Below are 14,957 nucleotides of genomic sequence, written 5' to 3'. Positions count from 1 at the left end.
TGCTTTTCCTCAATGATGCTCTCCTGCCTCCCCCCTCCTCACTCATTGTCAGACTCCTCACACAGCACAACAAGCTGCTTTTCCCCAATGATGACCTCCTGCTTTCCCCCTCCTCACTCACTGTCAGACTCCTCACACAGCACAACAAGCTGCTTTTCCCCAATGCTGCTCTCCTGCCTCCCCCCTCCTCACTCACTGTCAGACTCCTCACACAGCACAACAAGCTGCTTTTCCCCAATGCTGCTCTCCTGCCTCCTCACTCACTGTCAGACTACTCACACAGCACAACAAGCTGCTTTTCCCCAATGATGACATCCTGCCTCCTCCTCCTCACTCACTGTCAGACTCCTCACACAGCACAACAAGCTGCTTTTCCCCAATGCTGCTCTCCTGCCTCCCCCCTCCTCACTCACTGTCAGACTCCTCACACAGCACAACAAGCTGCTTTTCCCTATTGATGACCTCTTCACCTCACTCTCCTCTCACTTCTCCTCTTACTCTGACTGCATGCTGTTAGTGTAAACACACAGTACAAACGTGCTGCCACTGTAATCTCTGCGCCTGATGCAAATGTTTCACCTTGCTTCATGAGAGAACCGGCCCTGGTATCCTGAAACTGAGGATAAAGAAATGGAGCTTGCTGAAATATGCTGCAAAATATGAACTACTAAAATAAGTTTCAGCTGTACAAAGTCTATATCTTGCAATGTAGTTCCTGAGATCTGAACTTAATTATATGTCAACTTAATTTATTTGGGCTCTTTTTATTGCCCTATTTATTTTTATAACCTGATTTTGATGTGGTGTTTAAGTCATAAGTGAAGCTTACTGTCCAAATAGCCACTCCTATAGTGAACCTAATACCATTTATTCAGATCTTGTTCTTTATAATTGATTCAACCAAGAAGAATCACCAGCTATGGTCACCCCCACCGCCGTGGACGTGCAAAATACCGTCTGGATGTGAAATCTGGCCCTGCTGCCTGTATGGCATCATCTCTTTCTTGTCTGATAGAAGGCTGACTGGTGCTTAAAGTATAACTTACCATAAATTGGAAAGTTTTGTATTTATTGCATAACTTCCTTACACTCCAAAATTCAAGGAAGGAAAGCTGACGTCAGTCGTGTTTGTGTGATATTGAAAGAGAATTTAAGGAAGTTGAGCCTCAGAGAAGAAGTGATGATGTGACATCGGAGGAGTGGAGGCGGGGGGGGGACCTGGCTATTGCATCATGGGAAAAGACATATTATTGACATTTCAAGCATTTTGTTTCCCCAAGCTCCTGGCATGGCATGACTTTCCAAGCTACAGAAATAATATAGGCAGTAATCATGATTTGTAGTTGACAAACTAAATAAAAAAAACTGCTCATTTAATTCAGTACAAAAAGTTTAATCTGTACAGTTTAAAGCCTTGTGTGCACACGCCTGACTTAAGTCGGCTGAGGCGGCCAATAACGACCACCTCAGCCAACAATCAGGCGTGTGTATGGCACACAGGGCCAGCCTCAGGTTTCACAGCACCCTGAGCAAAATCTGAGTTTGGTGCCCCCCCCCCCCCCTGCGTACGTGCGCGCACACACAGAGGGCAGTGGGCACACAGCATCGGGGAGGAGACCCCAACTCCCCCCCTTCATCACCTCAGGCCCCCCCTTCAGCACTCTCGGCTCCCCCCTCCAGAAATGATGGCAGCGAGTGGAGACAGCAGGCAGGGAACTCACCTCTTCTGTGTTCCTGGTGGCGAAGGAGCTCTGAGTGCCTCCATCTTCTATGTCTTCGAAGTAGCTCACTATACTTCCTGTCAGCGGCGTTGGAGACATACAGTACAAGACAGCGGCACACAGAGCTCCATAGCAGGAAGAGGTGAGTTTCCCGCCCGCTGCGCTCATTTCTGGAGGGAGGAGCCAGGAGCTCTGAAGGGTAGGCATGAGGAGTCAGGTCCCCCGCTCCCCCCCCATGCTACCTACACTGGGGGAACCTACAGATCTTACTACCTATACTGGGTGCACCTACAGATCTTACTACCTATACTGTGGGCACCTACAGATCTTACTACCTATACTGGGTGCACCTACAGATCTTACTACCTATACTGGGGGCACTTAAAGATCTTGCTACCTATACTGGGGGTACCTACAGATCTTACTACCTATACTGGGGGCACTTACAGATCTTACTACCTATACTGGGTGCACCTACAGATCTTACTACCTATACTGGGGGTACCTACAGATCTTACTACCTATACTGGGTGCACCTACAGCTCTTGCTACCTATGCTGGGTGCACCTATAGCTAGCTAACCTATACTGCTAGCTATACTGGGGGCTCCTATAACCTGCTATCTGTACTGGGGGCACCTATAGACCTGGCTACCTATACTGGGTGCACCTATAGCTAGCTAACCTATAGTGGGGCCACCTATAGACCTGGCTACCTATACTGGGGACACCTATAGCTAGCTAACCTATACTGGGGCACCTATAAACCTGGCTACCTATACTGGGGACACCTATAACCTGCTATCTGTGCTGGGGGTACCTATAACTGGATATCTATACTGGAGGATCCTATAGCTTTCTACCTATACTGGGGGCACCTATAACTGGCTATCTATTCTGCGGCTACTGGGGGCACTTATATTTGGCCATACATGGGGACACCTATCCCTGGCTACCTATACTGCAAGGTTTTTTTGTTTGTTTGTTGTTTGGTTTGTTTTTGTAATATCCTGCCTGGCCTGCCTTTCCAATTTCAGTTTTTTTTTGTTTGTTTTTTCAGGGGGGGGGGGGGGGTCATCTAAAGATTTACAGGGGGTCCTAGTGATTTCTAGTGACACCCCTGCTCTTCCTGATGAGCTTGATAGGCTCATTTCCATGCTGTGTACAATTAGCTTTACATTTATGATGCCACCAATGAAATCTAACTGCAGCTGATGCCATTGCAGGAGGACGTGTGAAGACCTGGAAGAAGCGATGGTTCATCCTCAAAGATAATTGTCTTTATTACTTCGAATGCACAACGGTGAGTGGAGCTGAGCGAGGGGAGATGGTCTTATTCACCTAAACCTAATTCTGACCAATGTACCAATGTACCACAAACCAATGTTCAATTTTTCCAAAATTATCATAAAAATGATTGAAAATGCTGAAAAAATTGCTAGGGTGTTTATATTAATAAATTGATAATCTAACACACACCATACAATCTTTAGAAAAATTGAAGAAAACGTTTCAACATTCCAGATTGATATACCAGGAAATCGAAAAAAAAACGGGAAATCTGATTGGATTTTTCAGTCGAATTAAAAAAAAAAGCTTTTGAGTTTTTTTGGGAGATCCGATCATATTTTTTGAATTTCCGTAAAATCGAATCATTTTATTGTATCCTGTGAGGCCACCGTTGATCATTATTTGTTTTCCTGCAGGACAAAGACCCCCTAGGAATAATACCTCTGGAAAACCTGTCTGTGGAGCTGGTGGAAGACCCCAAGAAACCGGTAACTAGATATGTGGCAAATTGTTACCGGTGACTGAAGACTGTACAGAGCTTTCATGGTGATGTGTCGGCATTAGGTCACATGATCTAGAACAAAAGTCACATGTTCTATTGAGCTTGGCAGATTTATAACTACTTTATATGCAACCACTCTCCGGTTACTATTTGATGAATAATTTGCTTGCAGTGCATGAGTTTTGCCCTCTTGTAGAATTTAGAGCCCCCATAAAGACTAAAAGTGTACCTGAGACATTATTAGGTGGAGAATTCATACTTACCTGAAGCTTCCTCCAGCCCCATGTAGACCGTGGACCCAGGGCTGGTCCTGTACTTTCTGCTGCCTGAGGCAAAGATCGTAAAGGCGCCCCCCCCCCCCCCCCCCAATATTTCTACATAACATTACATCCCCCACACAACCGACCGTGCCCGTGAAGGAAAGCCTGAGTGACGCAGCAAAGTGAGTGACTGACTCACCAGGGATTGGGTCTCCCTCCGGGTCTGGCGGCGGCGAAGGGCGGGCATCCGCATCCAGCATGCATCCTGCACTGGCAGGGGACAGACGGCTGCGGTCTGCGGCGGGCATGCTCCATCTCGGATCTGAAGGGATCTCGCGCTGGGCCAGTGAGTGGCGGCCGGCAGGAGCCAGCCAGCCTCATCATCATCATCGTCACGGTCACGTCGGCGGCGCTCGCTGCTCAGTGACTGACCATGACAATCAGCCGCAGCCAGGGCAGCAGAGCGGGCGGCAGCCGCCGCCATCAAATCAGCAGGCTTAGGCACTAGGCAGCGTCACCAGCGTGCAGCCTTGGAGGAGACAGGAGAGGCTGCAGAGCTCGGAGTCGTCGGACTCGGAGGCCGGCGGCAACAGTGCAGTTTCTAGGCTAAAATGCACCCAGGGCGAGGGTGTAAAAATTGCGCCCCCCCCCCCCCGGTATAGGTAGCCAGCTATAGGTCCCCCCCGAGTATAGGTGGCCAGGCATGGGTGAGCCAGTAATGTTGCCCCCAGTATAGGTTAGCCAGGTAGTTGCCTCCAGTATAGGTAGCCAGTATAGTTGCCCCCAGTATATGTTAGATAGGCAGGCACCCCCCCCCCCGCCCCGGTATAAGTTAGATAAGTAGGTGCCCCCAGTACAGGTTAGCTAGGTAGGTGCCTCCAATATAGGTAGCCAGTATAGTTGCCCCCAGCATAGGTTAGATAGGTAGGTACCCCCAGTATAGGTTAGTTAGGTAGGTGCCCCCAGTATAGGTAGCCAGTATAGTTGCCACCTGTATAGGCTAGCTAGGTAGGTAGGTGCCCCCAATACAGGTTAGATAAGTGCCCCCAGTATAGGTTAGATAGGTAGCTTCCCCCCAGTATAGGTTAGATTAGGTCGCTGCCCTTCAGTATAGGTTAGATTAGGTAGGTGCCCCCAGTACAGGTTAGATTAGGTAGGTGCCCCCAGTATAGATTAGATAGGTAGCTGCCCCCAGCATAGGTTAGACAGGTAGCTGCCTGCCCCCCAGCATAGGTTAGATAGGTAGCTGCCCCCCAGTATAGGTTAGATAGGTAGCTGCCCCCCAGTATAGGTTAGATAGGTAGCTGCCCCCCAGTACAGGTTAGATTAGGTAGGTGCCCCCCAGTATAGGATAGATAGGTAGCTGCCCCCAGTACAGGTTAGATTAGGTAGGTGCCCCCCAGTATAGGATAGATAGGTAGCTGCCCCCAGTATAGGTTAGATAGGTAGCTGCCCCCCAGTGTAGGTTAGATAGGTAGCTGCCCCCCAGTATAGGTTAGATAGGTAGCTGCCCCCCAGTATAGGATAGATAGGTAGCTGCCCCCCAGCATAGGTTAGATAGGTAGCTGCCCCCCAGTATAGGTTAGATAGGTAGCTGCCCCCCAGTATAGGTTAGATAGGTAGCTGCCCCCCAGTATAGGTTAGATAGGTAGCTGCCCCCCAGTATAGGTTAGATAGGTAGCTGCCCCCCGGTATAGGTTAGATAGGTAGCTGCCCCCCAGTATAGGATAGATAGGTAGCTGGCCCCCAGTATAGGATAGATAGGTAGCTGGCCCCCAGTATAGGTTAGATTAGGTAGGTGCCCCCCAGTATAGGATAGATAGGTAGCTGCCCCCAGTACAGGTTAGATTAGGTAGGTGCCCCCCAGTATAGGATAGGTAGCTGCCCCAGTACAGGTTAGATTAGGTAGGTGCCCCCCAGTATAGGAAAGTTAGGTAGCTTCCCCCAGTATAGGTTAGATTAGGTAGGTGCCCCCCAGTATAGGATAGATAGGTAGCTTGCCCAGTATAGGTTAAGTAGGTAGGTGCCCCTCATAATGGCGGAGGGGGAAGCCGGAGCCGCGGTGAGGGCAGCCCGACCTCTCCCTCCCTCTCCCCGGGCCGCTCTCCATGCTCCCCCCTCGGACTGCAGGCAGCAGAGTTAGCGCGCAGGGAAGCGCTGCTGTACACAGCTGTTACTCACCTCCCTGGATCCGATCGCCGCTCCCGCCCTGCTGGTCTCCTCTCTGCAATGTAGCCGCTGCTGATACCCACGCTGCTTCCTGTTTACACAGGAAGCAGCCACGTGTGTATCAGCCGGCTAGGCAGAGAGGAGACCAGCAGGGCGGGAGCGGCGATCGGATCCAGGGAGGTGAGTAACAGCTGTGTACAGCAGCGCTTCCCTGCGCGCTAACTCTGCTGCCTACAGTCCGAGGGGGGAGCATGGAGAGCGGCCCGGGGAGAGGGAGGGAGAGGTCGGGCTGCGATCACCGCGGCTCCGGCTCCCCCCCCCCCCGCTATCACAGCCACGTCATCTGGTGCCGCCCCTCCACTTCCTGCCGCCTGAGGAACCCGCCTCACCCCGCCTCATGGGCGGGCCGGCCCTGCGTGGACCCCCTCACTGTCCTCCCAGGTCGCTCCGTTGTCCAGTGGTGATCTCCGGTAAATTGCTCAGTTGCTGCTAGTCGTGCTCCACTCTGCATGCATGTCCCTGTTGAGCTTCTGTGAGCAGGAGCGTTCTGCACCTGGGCAGTAGTACTTCGCAGATACTCAAAGCTCCTGACCATCAGAGCAAGACAGGGGAGTAGGGATGGTCGGAAATGCCAATTTCCGATTCCGCGGTAATTCCGCATTCCGCCATTGCCAAATACCGATTCCGCTTTCCGCTACCAATTTCAGCATTCCAATGCGGAATTTCCGCCGGAAATCATGGAAATTCCGCCCGACTTTAATATCGATTTTCTCAAAAACTATAAGGTCTTTTTAAAAACTTTTATTTGCATCTTGTTCAGAAGATTCTATTTAATAAACCCTGTACATTTGGTGTTTCTAGGACGTACGGGGGCTTTGCTATTAACCGTTAAAGTCGGCAGATTTTTCCTGTAAGGCAGATGCAGATTTTCTGCATTTTACATTACAGTAAAAATCTGCCGACTTTAGCGGTTAATTGCAAAGCCCCCTTAAAGAGGATCTGTAACATGAAAATATCCCCTGGGGGGTACTCACCTCGGGTGGGGGAAGCCTCCGGATCCTAATGAGGCTTCCCACGCCGTCCTCCATCCGTCAGGGGTCTCGCTGCAGCCCTCCGTGGAGTCCGTGCAGCGGTGACGTCAATATTTACCTTCCTGGCTCCTGCGCAGGCGCTCTGACGGCTGTCGGCTCCGAACTACACGGAAATACCCGATCGCCGTCGGATCTGCTCTACTGCGCAGGCGCAAGTTTCCTGCGCCTGCGCAGTAGAGCGGACCCGAATGAGATCGGGTATTTCCGTGTAGTTCGGAACGGAAAGCAGCCACAGCGCCCCCGCTGGAGCCAGCAAAGGTAAATATTGAACTGACAGTCGGCACAGTCGCCGGCTGTTCGGAGGGCTGCGGCGAGACCCCTGACGGATGGAGGACGGCGTGGGAAGCCTCATTAGGATCCGGAGGCTTCCCCCACCCGAGGTGAGTACCCCCAGGGGATCTTTTTCATGTTACAGAGTCTCTTTAAGTCCTATAAACACCAAATTTTCAGGGGTTATTAAACTGCATCTTGTGAACAAGATGCAAAAAAAGTTTTCAAAAAGACAATATAGTTTTTGAGAAAATCAATGTTAAAGTCGGGCGGAATTTCCGCGATTTCCGGCGGAAATCCGCCTAACGCACTTGCATTACCGGTCGGAAATTGCATTTCCGCGGAATCCGAATGAGCATCCCTACAGGGGAGCATGCACAGCAATGCATGAGAAGTGGAGCGCAACTGACAATTTACCAAAGCTCACCCCACGGGACAACGGAGTGGCCCAGGAGGACGGCGAGAGAGCCCATGGCTGGAGGAACCCCCATGGAAGTATAAATGCTGCTCCTATCGAATTTTAAGGTTTCTTTTAACGTGCTTTAAGGTGCCCACACATTACTTGATTTGTGGCCTCGAAATCCAGTAGATTTGATCATAGTGACCACCGAGATTGAATCGTAATTTCGATTTTCTGACAAAATCAATCAAAATGATCTATCCGGCATGCCAGAAAGGTTTCGCTTGGTGGTGTGTGGTGGTAGCGGTGTTTGATGTCCCAACACACAACCAACAGACCGCCAACCGGTCTCCCTCAAGTGTGTACCCCCCAGGCCCATGGGGAGTATGGCAGCTGTGCCTAGCTCCTCTGTCTGCTGATGTACCTCGCCCAGTGTCCCATGTCTTCTCTCCTCCAGGTTCTGTACCATGTGACCAGAGGGTCTGTATGAGGTCACACGCGTGCCATCAGGTAGAGTGACCAGACGTCCCGGATTGCCCGGGACACGTCCCGGATTCGGGGTCCGCTGTCCCAGGCTTAATGAGGTCCCGGGAAACGTCCCGCTTTCAGCAGCGGGACGTCCCGGCCTCGGGACTCTGGCCACTCTCTCCTCAATGAACTGGCAGCGGCGTCTATAGACGCCGTGCCAGTTCATTGCCTGCAGCCCCGCTCCAGCCTCCTCTTCCGGTGTCTGTTTCCGACACCGGCAGGCGAGCAGGGCTACGGCAAGATGGCTGCCGAAGCCCTGTACTGGAGACCTATTTGTGTCTCCAGTACAGGGCTTCGGGCGCCATCTTGCCGTAGCCCTGTCAGCGCGGGAGAGAAGAGCAGGAGGAACAAGACGGTCCCAGGACGGAGCAGCGCGCCAGAGGAGACTTCTGCCAGGTGAGTAAATGCTTTCTTTTCCAGGTGAAATGTTTGCCCGCATTAGGTTTCTTTTCCAGGTGAAATGTTTGCCCGCATTGTTTCTTTTCTAGCGAAATGTTTGCCCGCATTGCGTTTCTTTTCTAGCAAAATGTTTGCCCGCATTGTTTCTTTTCTAGCGAAATGTTTGCCCGCATTGTTTCTTTTCTGGTGAAATGTTTGCCCGCAGTGCGTTTCTTTTCTAGCGAAATGTTTGCCCGCATTGTTTCTTTTCTGGTGAAATGTTTGCCCGCATTGTTTCTTTTCTAGCGAAATGTTTGCCCGCATTGCGCTTCTTTTCTGGTGAAATGTTTGCCCGCATTGTTTCTTTTCTAGCGAAATGTTTGCCCGCATTGTTTCTTTTCTGGTGAAATGTTTGCCCGCATTGCGTTTCTTTTCTGGTGAAATGTTTGCCCGCATTGTTTCTTTTCTAGCGAAATGTTTGCCCGCAGTGCGTTTCTTTTCTAGCGAAATGTTTGCCCGCATTGCGTTTCTTTTCTGGTGAAATGTTTGCCCGCATTGTTTCTTTTCTAGCGAAATGTTTGCCCGCAGTGCGTTTCTTTTCTGGTGAAATGTTTGCCCGCATTGCGTTTATTTTGTACCGACACGTTGCCCGCATTGCGTTTATTTTGTACTGACATGTTGCCCGCATTGCGGTTATTTTGTGCTGACATGTTGCCTATTGCGTTTATTTTCTGGTGTCCGGGGTAACCGTTCCTGCATTTATTATTTAATGGTCATAGATGGCTATGTTTGCTGCTTTGGGGTTACGGTATACTATTAGCACCACACAGTTTCTGCACACCCATGATGCAAAGTCTCGTTTGTCCACATCATGGCGTAAACACTGCTTTTCTTATGCCTCGCTGTTACATCATTACGTTAGCTCCGCCCATACAATGTCATGGCCACGCCCATTTTTTTCGGCGCACCCCCCCAGTCTTCGCCGCTGCGCGCTCAGTCCTCCCCACTTTTCGACACGGCGCGCACGCGCGCCGCCCCCCCCACGCCCCCCTCCCCGTCCAGGTTGGACCCATAAAAATATGGTCACTCTACATCAGGTCACATGGCACAGGTGCTGTGGTAAGAAGAGAAGACTTGGGATACTGGGGGAGGCACGCCGGTAGATAGGGGAGCTGAATAACATCTAAACTCAACATGACCCTGGGAGATACAATACATGGGAGAGACCTGGAGGCCCTGACACGACAGGTAGAGAGGGAGGTGCTAATATGGTAGTCGGAGCCAAGGCCCGTAATTAGAAATCACTGGGCCCCACTGCAAAACTTTGGATGGGGCCCCCCTACCAGCCCCCCTAACCCCCACCCCTTCGCTTTCTGCACAGGTAAACTGAGAACCAATGTTATGCAATTGGCTAGTGCACACTAGAATGTGTTTTCCCCATGCAGATAAAACCAGACAGCAGTGAAGCACTGCAAACATTTTCTCTATCAATTAAGTTAGCCTCTGTGATAAAACGTGCATGTTTTCGCACATACAGACACATGTAGTGTGCAGAAAACGCATCCCGAAAACCATCAGACTAGTGTGCTCCCAGCCTCAGCTTATTACACTCACTCTGTCCACCTCTGATGGAGCAGAACTGGCTCTGCAGACTGCTCCAGCATCACTACAGTACACAGCACTGGGGGAGGGGTAGAGAGTCTGGGGGCGGGGCTCTGCAGACTCCTCCAGCATCATTACAGTACACAGCACTTGGGGAGGGGTAGAGAGGTTGGGGACTGGGCGCTGAACACAAGAGCCTTCTGCACACTGAATAGGGACTGTCTACAAATCAGTGGCTGAGCAGATGCAATCATTAGAACAATTGTGCAGAGAGCAGAAAGCTTTTTCTCTACACGCCCTTAGTTGTCAGTCTCTCAGGACAGGGAAAAGAAAATTCTCCCCCTATGGGGCCCCTTGCTGTTTTCTGGGCCCCCCCTGCAGATGCATCCCTTGCAGGGTCTATTGTTACGCCCCTGGACGGAGCTCTCCTTCCTATGTCTTCCCGTCTCCACCTCCTCCAGTTCTTTGTATCCCGATAGCATATACATACTTCTCGGACCCTGTGGGAAGCCTCACTAAACTTATTTGGCTCCACTCTGGCTTTATTGTGTATATGAAAGTGTCAGGAGAAAAATCTGCAGAATAATATCTCAGCAGGCAAATGCTTCTGACCGGCGGGCCTTATAAAACTGTTCCTCTATTATTTCCCCAGCACTGCTTCGACCTGCATGCGAGAGGGCAGACCGTCAAAGCGTGCAAGACTCAGGCGGATGGCAAGAAAGTGCAGGGCAACCACCAATCGTATCGTTTGTCTGCCGCCAACGCAGCAGAGCGGGAGAGCTGGGTGCAGAGTCTCAGGTTAGTATACTACAATACAGAACACACACAATGCTGTATTATTCAACTTATCTGCACAGAGTGGGATTTTCATCTTCAATGCTCTTCTTTTGCTTTGTTTGCAAAAACTTGCATCATTCTTTCAAGTTTCTTTGATTAGTGGTTTTTGCTTCATTATAAGTGTCTGCTGGTTCCTTAACCCTCTGGGCGATACAATTGCATCGCCCAGGAGGGGGCGCAGCACTTTTTTTTTTTAATTTTGTATTTTTTAAATCATGTAGCGAGCCCTGGGCTCGCTACATGATAGCCGCAGCGCAGCGGCATCCCCCCACCCACTCAGAGTAAGCAGGAAATCCCGTTCAGAACGGGATTTCCTGCTGGGCTTCCCCGCCATGGCGACAGGGCGGGATGATGTAACCAACGTCATGGATGTCGTGACGTCAGAGGGAGTCCCGATCCACCCCTCAGCGCTGCCTGGCACTGATTGGCCAGGCTGCGCAAGGGGTCTGGGGGGGGGGGGGCTGCGCGGCACGGCGGGTAGTGGCGGATCGGCGGCGAGCGGCGATCGGCAGTTACACGCAGCTAGCAAAGTGCTAGCTGCGTGTAACAAAAAAAAAATTATGCAAATCTGCCCACCAGGGCCTGAGAAATCCTCCTGCGCGATATACCCCGAGCTCAGTTCGGGATTATCGCCCAGGAGGTTAATGAAGTGTGGTGATTTCAAACTAGGTACAGTGACACAACCCTTCCCCTCTTTCCACTATATCACGGGTAGTCTTTGTGGTACTGTAAATGATAAAAAGATGCCACTCTTCTCGCTGCATCTCACTTTCATTTTACCGACTCTTGGGTGACTTGGAGCAGCCACATACTGACTCCTGCTCACCTGAGTCTGTCAGAGACCCGCAGTTCTTAGAAGGATCAAATCTTGTGCGGTGTTCTGTCTGACCAGCCATATCTCAGAGAGCCTACATCCTGCAGAAGGATTGGGTCACCACTGCTAGGAAATCGGGGCACGTGCCCTGGATCATTACCTTTAATGACGCCCTTTTCTCCTGGGTTTGATTTTTCATTTTTGTTCACTTATCACATTTTTACAACATTTATTGAGATTTCCTTTTTTTGCACAAATGATCATTTTATTATATAGATCCAAGAATCTAATAATTTGGTTGTTTCACATATAGCCACATTCGCAGAGGCTATTGTAGTCTGGTTATTAGCCGTTTTCTCATCCGCAGTTGCTTCTCTACCAGGGAGCCAGAAGATGAGTTGTGATTCCCACATTTTTTGAGAAAGTCTAACAAAGTTCTTCTCTTTCTAGATCCAGCATTTCGTGGGATCCTTTCTATGACACAGTCTCTGTAAAGAAGAAAATATCATCGATTAAAAAGGACCACTGAAGAAACAGAATGACTTGTGGCTTGGAGGTTGTGTGATATGAAGTAGATGCCAGAAAAACAAGGCCTCCTCCAAGAGGTCCGAGCTGGCTGGGCCACCAGGCTGACCTCATTGATACGCTTCCAGGTTATGGCTCTGGAGATGTGTGGACTCGTAGGTTGACATTAAATGTCTTGCCTGGATTTTTGGAGCACTGACGGCTCGGGCAGTGGGCCAGGTCTTGTCATACTATAGTCACAAACCCTCATCTTTAAAGGGAATGAGATGTAAGCAATTAACATGGACAGAGGACATTGCTGTTTTTCTTAGATGGTAGCACCTTTTAAATGCATTCAATAATATTTTTAAGAAGATCGGATGTGCCACAACCAGAGCCGGGACAAGGTCCTCCAGGCTCCAGCCCCCAAGGGTGAGACACCAAAGTGCGCCCCCTTCCCACCCCAGCGGTCACACACTGATTGCTATTAGACTAGGAGGTGCCCCAGGGCCCCCAACACCTTAATCTCTAGTTATCTGGCTTGTAGTCACTGCCATGTATCCCCTTTTCTTATTTCTCTCTGCTTCAAACACAATGGGGAATGATAGCTGAGTGAGTTGTGCTCCCCCTCCTACACTGCGTCCTGAGGCTGGAGCCTCTCTAGCCTCTGCCTCGGCCCCGTGTGTGTGCCCCTACTACACTGTGCCCTGAGGCTGGAGCCTCTCTCGCCTCCAGGAATACATTTATAATTACTCCTCTGTAGACACATCTTGTTTTCATTGAGACAAAAATTAGCCATTTCTTTTACTAAGCACTTCCTGTAGCATAGACTTCTATCAATGTAGGCTGCAAGCTGCTCAGAAGAAGTATAGTCCACTCTCCACCCCCTGGCAATCAGGACATGATGATTATGCAAGCCAAGGAACAGCCCCGCCTACAAATTATGCTAGTACCGCCTTCAGATCAGCTGTTTCTGATTACATCTCTGGATTTTCACTCTAGACTGTGACTTCTTGAACGCCTGTTCTGTACGTCAATAATAACATGTCATCACTGTTTATTAAACTATCAGATGTCGTATTTAAGGCTGTGTCCGGCAATTGTCTTTAATGGACCACTATCAGGAAAAATTGTTCATGTCCGCTTACAGTAGTCAGGTCTGACAGATCTGACAGGTTTTGGAATAATCCATATTGTCATGAGGGATTTTCAGTAACTCCTCTACTCTTTACAAAAGTAATCCTTGGAAAGTATCCATACAAAGATGTCAGCCGGCCTCCCTACCTGCTTGCATACTATTTTGGTAGTTGACTGTCGTTCGGGGGGGGGGGGGGCATTTGAAAATAACGAAAACCCTAACAGTTCCTCATGAGGAGATGGACTAGTCAAAAACCTGTCAGATTTTAAAAGCTTACTCTAAGTGACCGCAACATAAGACAAAAAAAATGCACAGTGCATTTTATTTTGGATCACATGTACATTTTTTACATATGCATTTTTCGTTTTTACTTTTTTTTTTTTTTTTTTTTTGCTATAGTGATCCTTTATATAACTAAAGGTATAAAACTATATATAACTTTACATGAATGATTTCCTACTAATCAGGATGCTAAGCAAATACCAACCCTCTCTCTGCCTCCTAGCCTTGGGAATCTTATATGATTTTATGTATGTTGGGATAACGATACTAGTCACTTAAAGGGAACCTAAACTGAGAGGGATATGGATGTTTCATTTTAAATAATACCAGTTGCCTGGCAGTCCTGCTGCTCTCTTTGGCTGCAGTAGTGGCTGAATCACACACCTGAAACAAGCATGCAGCTAATCCAGTCTGACTTCAGTCAGAGCACCTGATCTGCATGCTTGTTCAGGGGCTGTGGCTAAAAGTATTAGAGATGCAGGATCAGCAGGAAAGTCTGGTAACTGGTATTGTTTTAAAAGGAAAAATCCATATCCTTCTCAGTTTAGGTTCCCTTTAATATCCAAACACAGTGATAGTCAAGGGAAGAGGTGCTGTTTTCACATGGACAACAGAACTGTGTGCTTCTTGTGTGGTTCACCCACTGATCTGCTGGGGAATAAGCGCCATCTGGTGGCTATGTCATGTAACTTAAAAAGGCACTGTAATGAGTCATGACATATAGTAGAATGCAGTATATTATTCAGAATACCCAATTTTAGGGTATTTTTCCTGGTTTCAACAACAGAAACACATCCTATACCGATATATTGCTGTTTATTGGTATGTAGCTGAGCCCTCCCAGTCATGTTTAGCCTATGTTAGTTAGATATGCAGAATCCTTTTGCCAACCCTACCCCCCCCCCCCCCCCCCCCCACACACACACACACACACACACACACACACACACATGATTCTCAGACTGCAAATGAGGGTGGACACATGTGCTGTCGGCGACACCCTTCTTATACTCTAAAGGTCCGTACACACGCCGGACTGGAGGCAACGAAGGGTCCGTCGTTGCCTCCCGCTGGGTGGGCGTTCCAACGACAGTCCGGCGTGTGTACGCACTGTCGGCGGACTGATACGGCTGTTTCTGAGCGATCCGCCGGGCCGTCGTTGCCTCCAGTCC

The 14,957-nt window shown here is 49.5% G+C and overlaps 1 protein-coding gene across 1 annotated transcript in view; it reads left to right on the top strand.

The window, feature by feature from the left end:
* The window catches only part of LOC137533683 (cytohesin-4-like), an 84,823-nt gene extending 71,373 nt beyond the window's left edge, over positions 1-13,450 (top strand). The window contains exons 10-13 of the mRNA XM_068255023.1: positions 2,947-3,023; positions 3,427-3,498; positions 10,863-11,008; positions 12,312-13,450. Of these exons, the coding sequence (XP_068111124.1) occupies positions 2,947-3,023; positions 3,427-3,498; positions 10,863-11,008; positions 12,312-12,390 (374 nt within the window). The 3' untranslated portion in view covers positions 12,391-13,450. The remainder of the gene's footprint in view (positions 1-2,946; positions 3,024-3,426; positions 3,499-10,862; positions 11,009-12,311) is intronic.
* The last annotated feature ends 1,507 nt before the right edge of the window (positions 13,451-14,957 follow it).

Source organism: Hyperolius riggenbachi, chromosome 9 (assembly GCF_040937935.1).
Source record: "Hyperolius riggenbachi isolate aHypRig1 chromosome 9, aHypRig1.pri, whole genome shotgun sequence".
NCBI classification, from domain to species: Eukaryota; Metazoa; Chordata; class Amphibia; order Anura; family Hyperoliidae; genus Hyperolius; species Hyperolius riggenbachi.
Note: the sequence above shows the minus strand (reverse complement) of the source record. Positions and strands in the feature narration are given on the sequence as shown.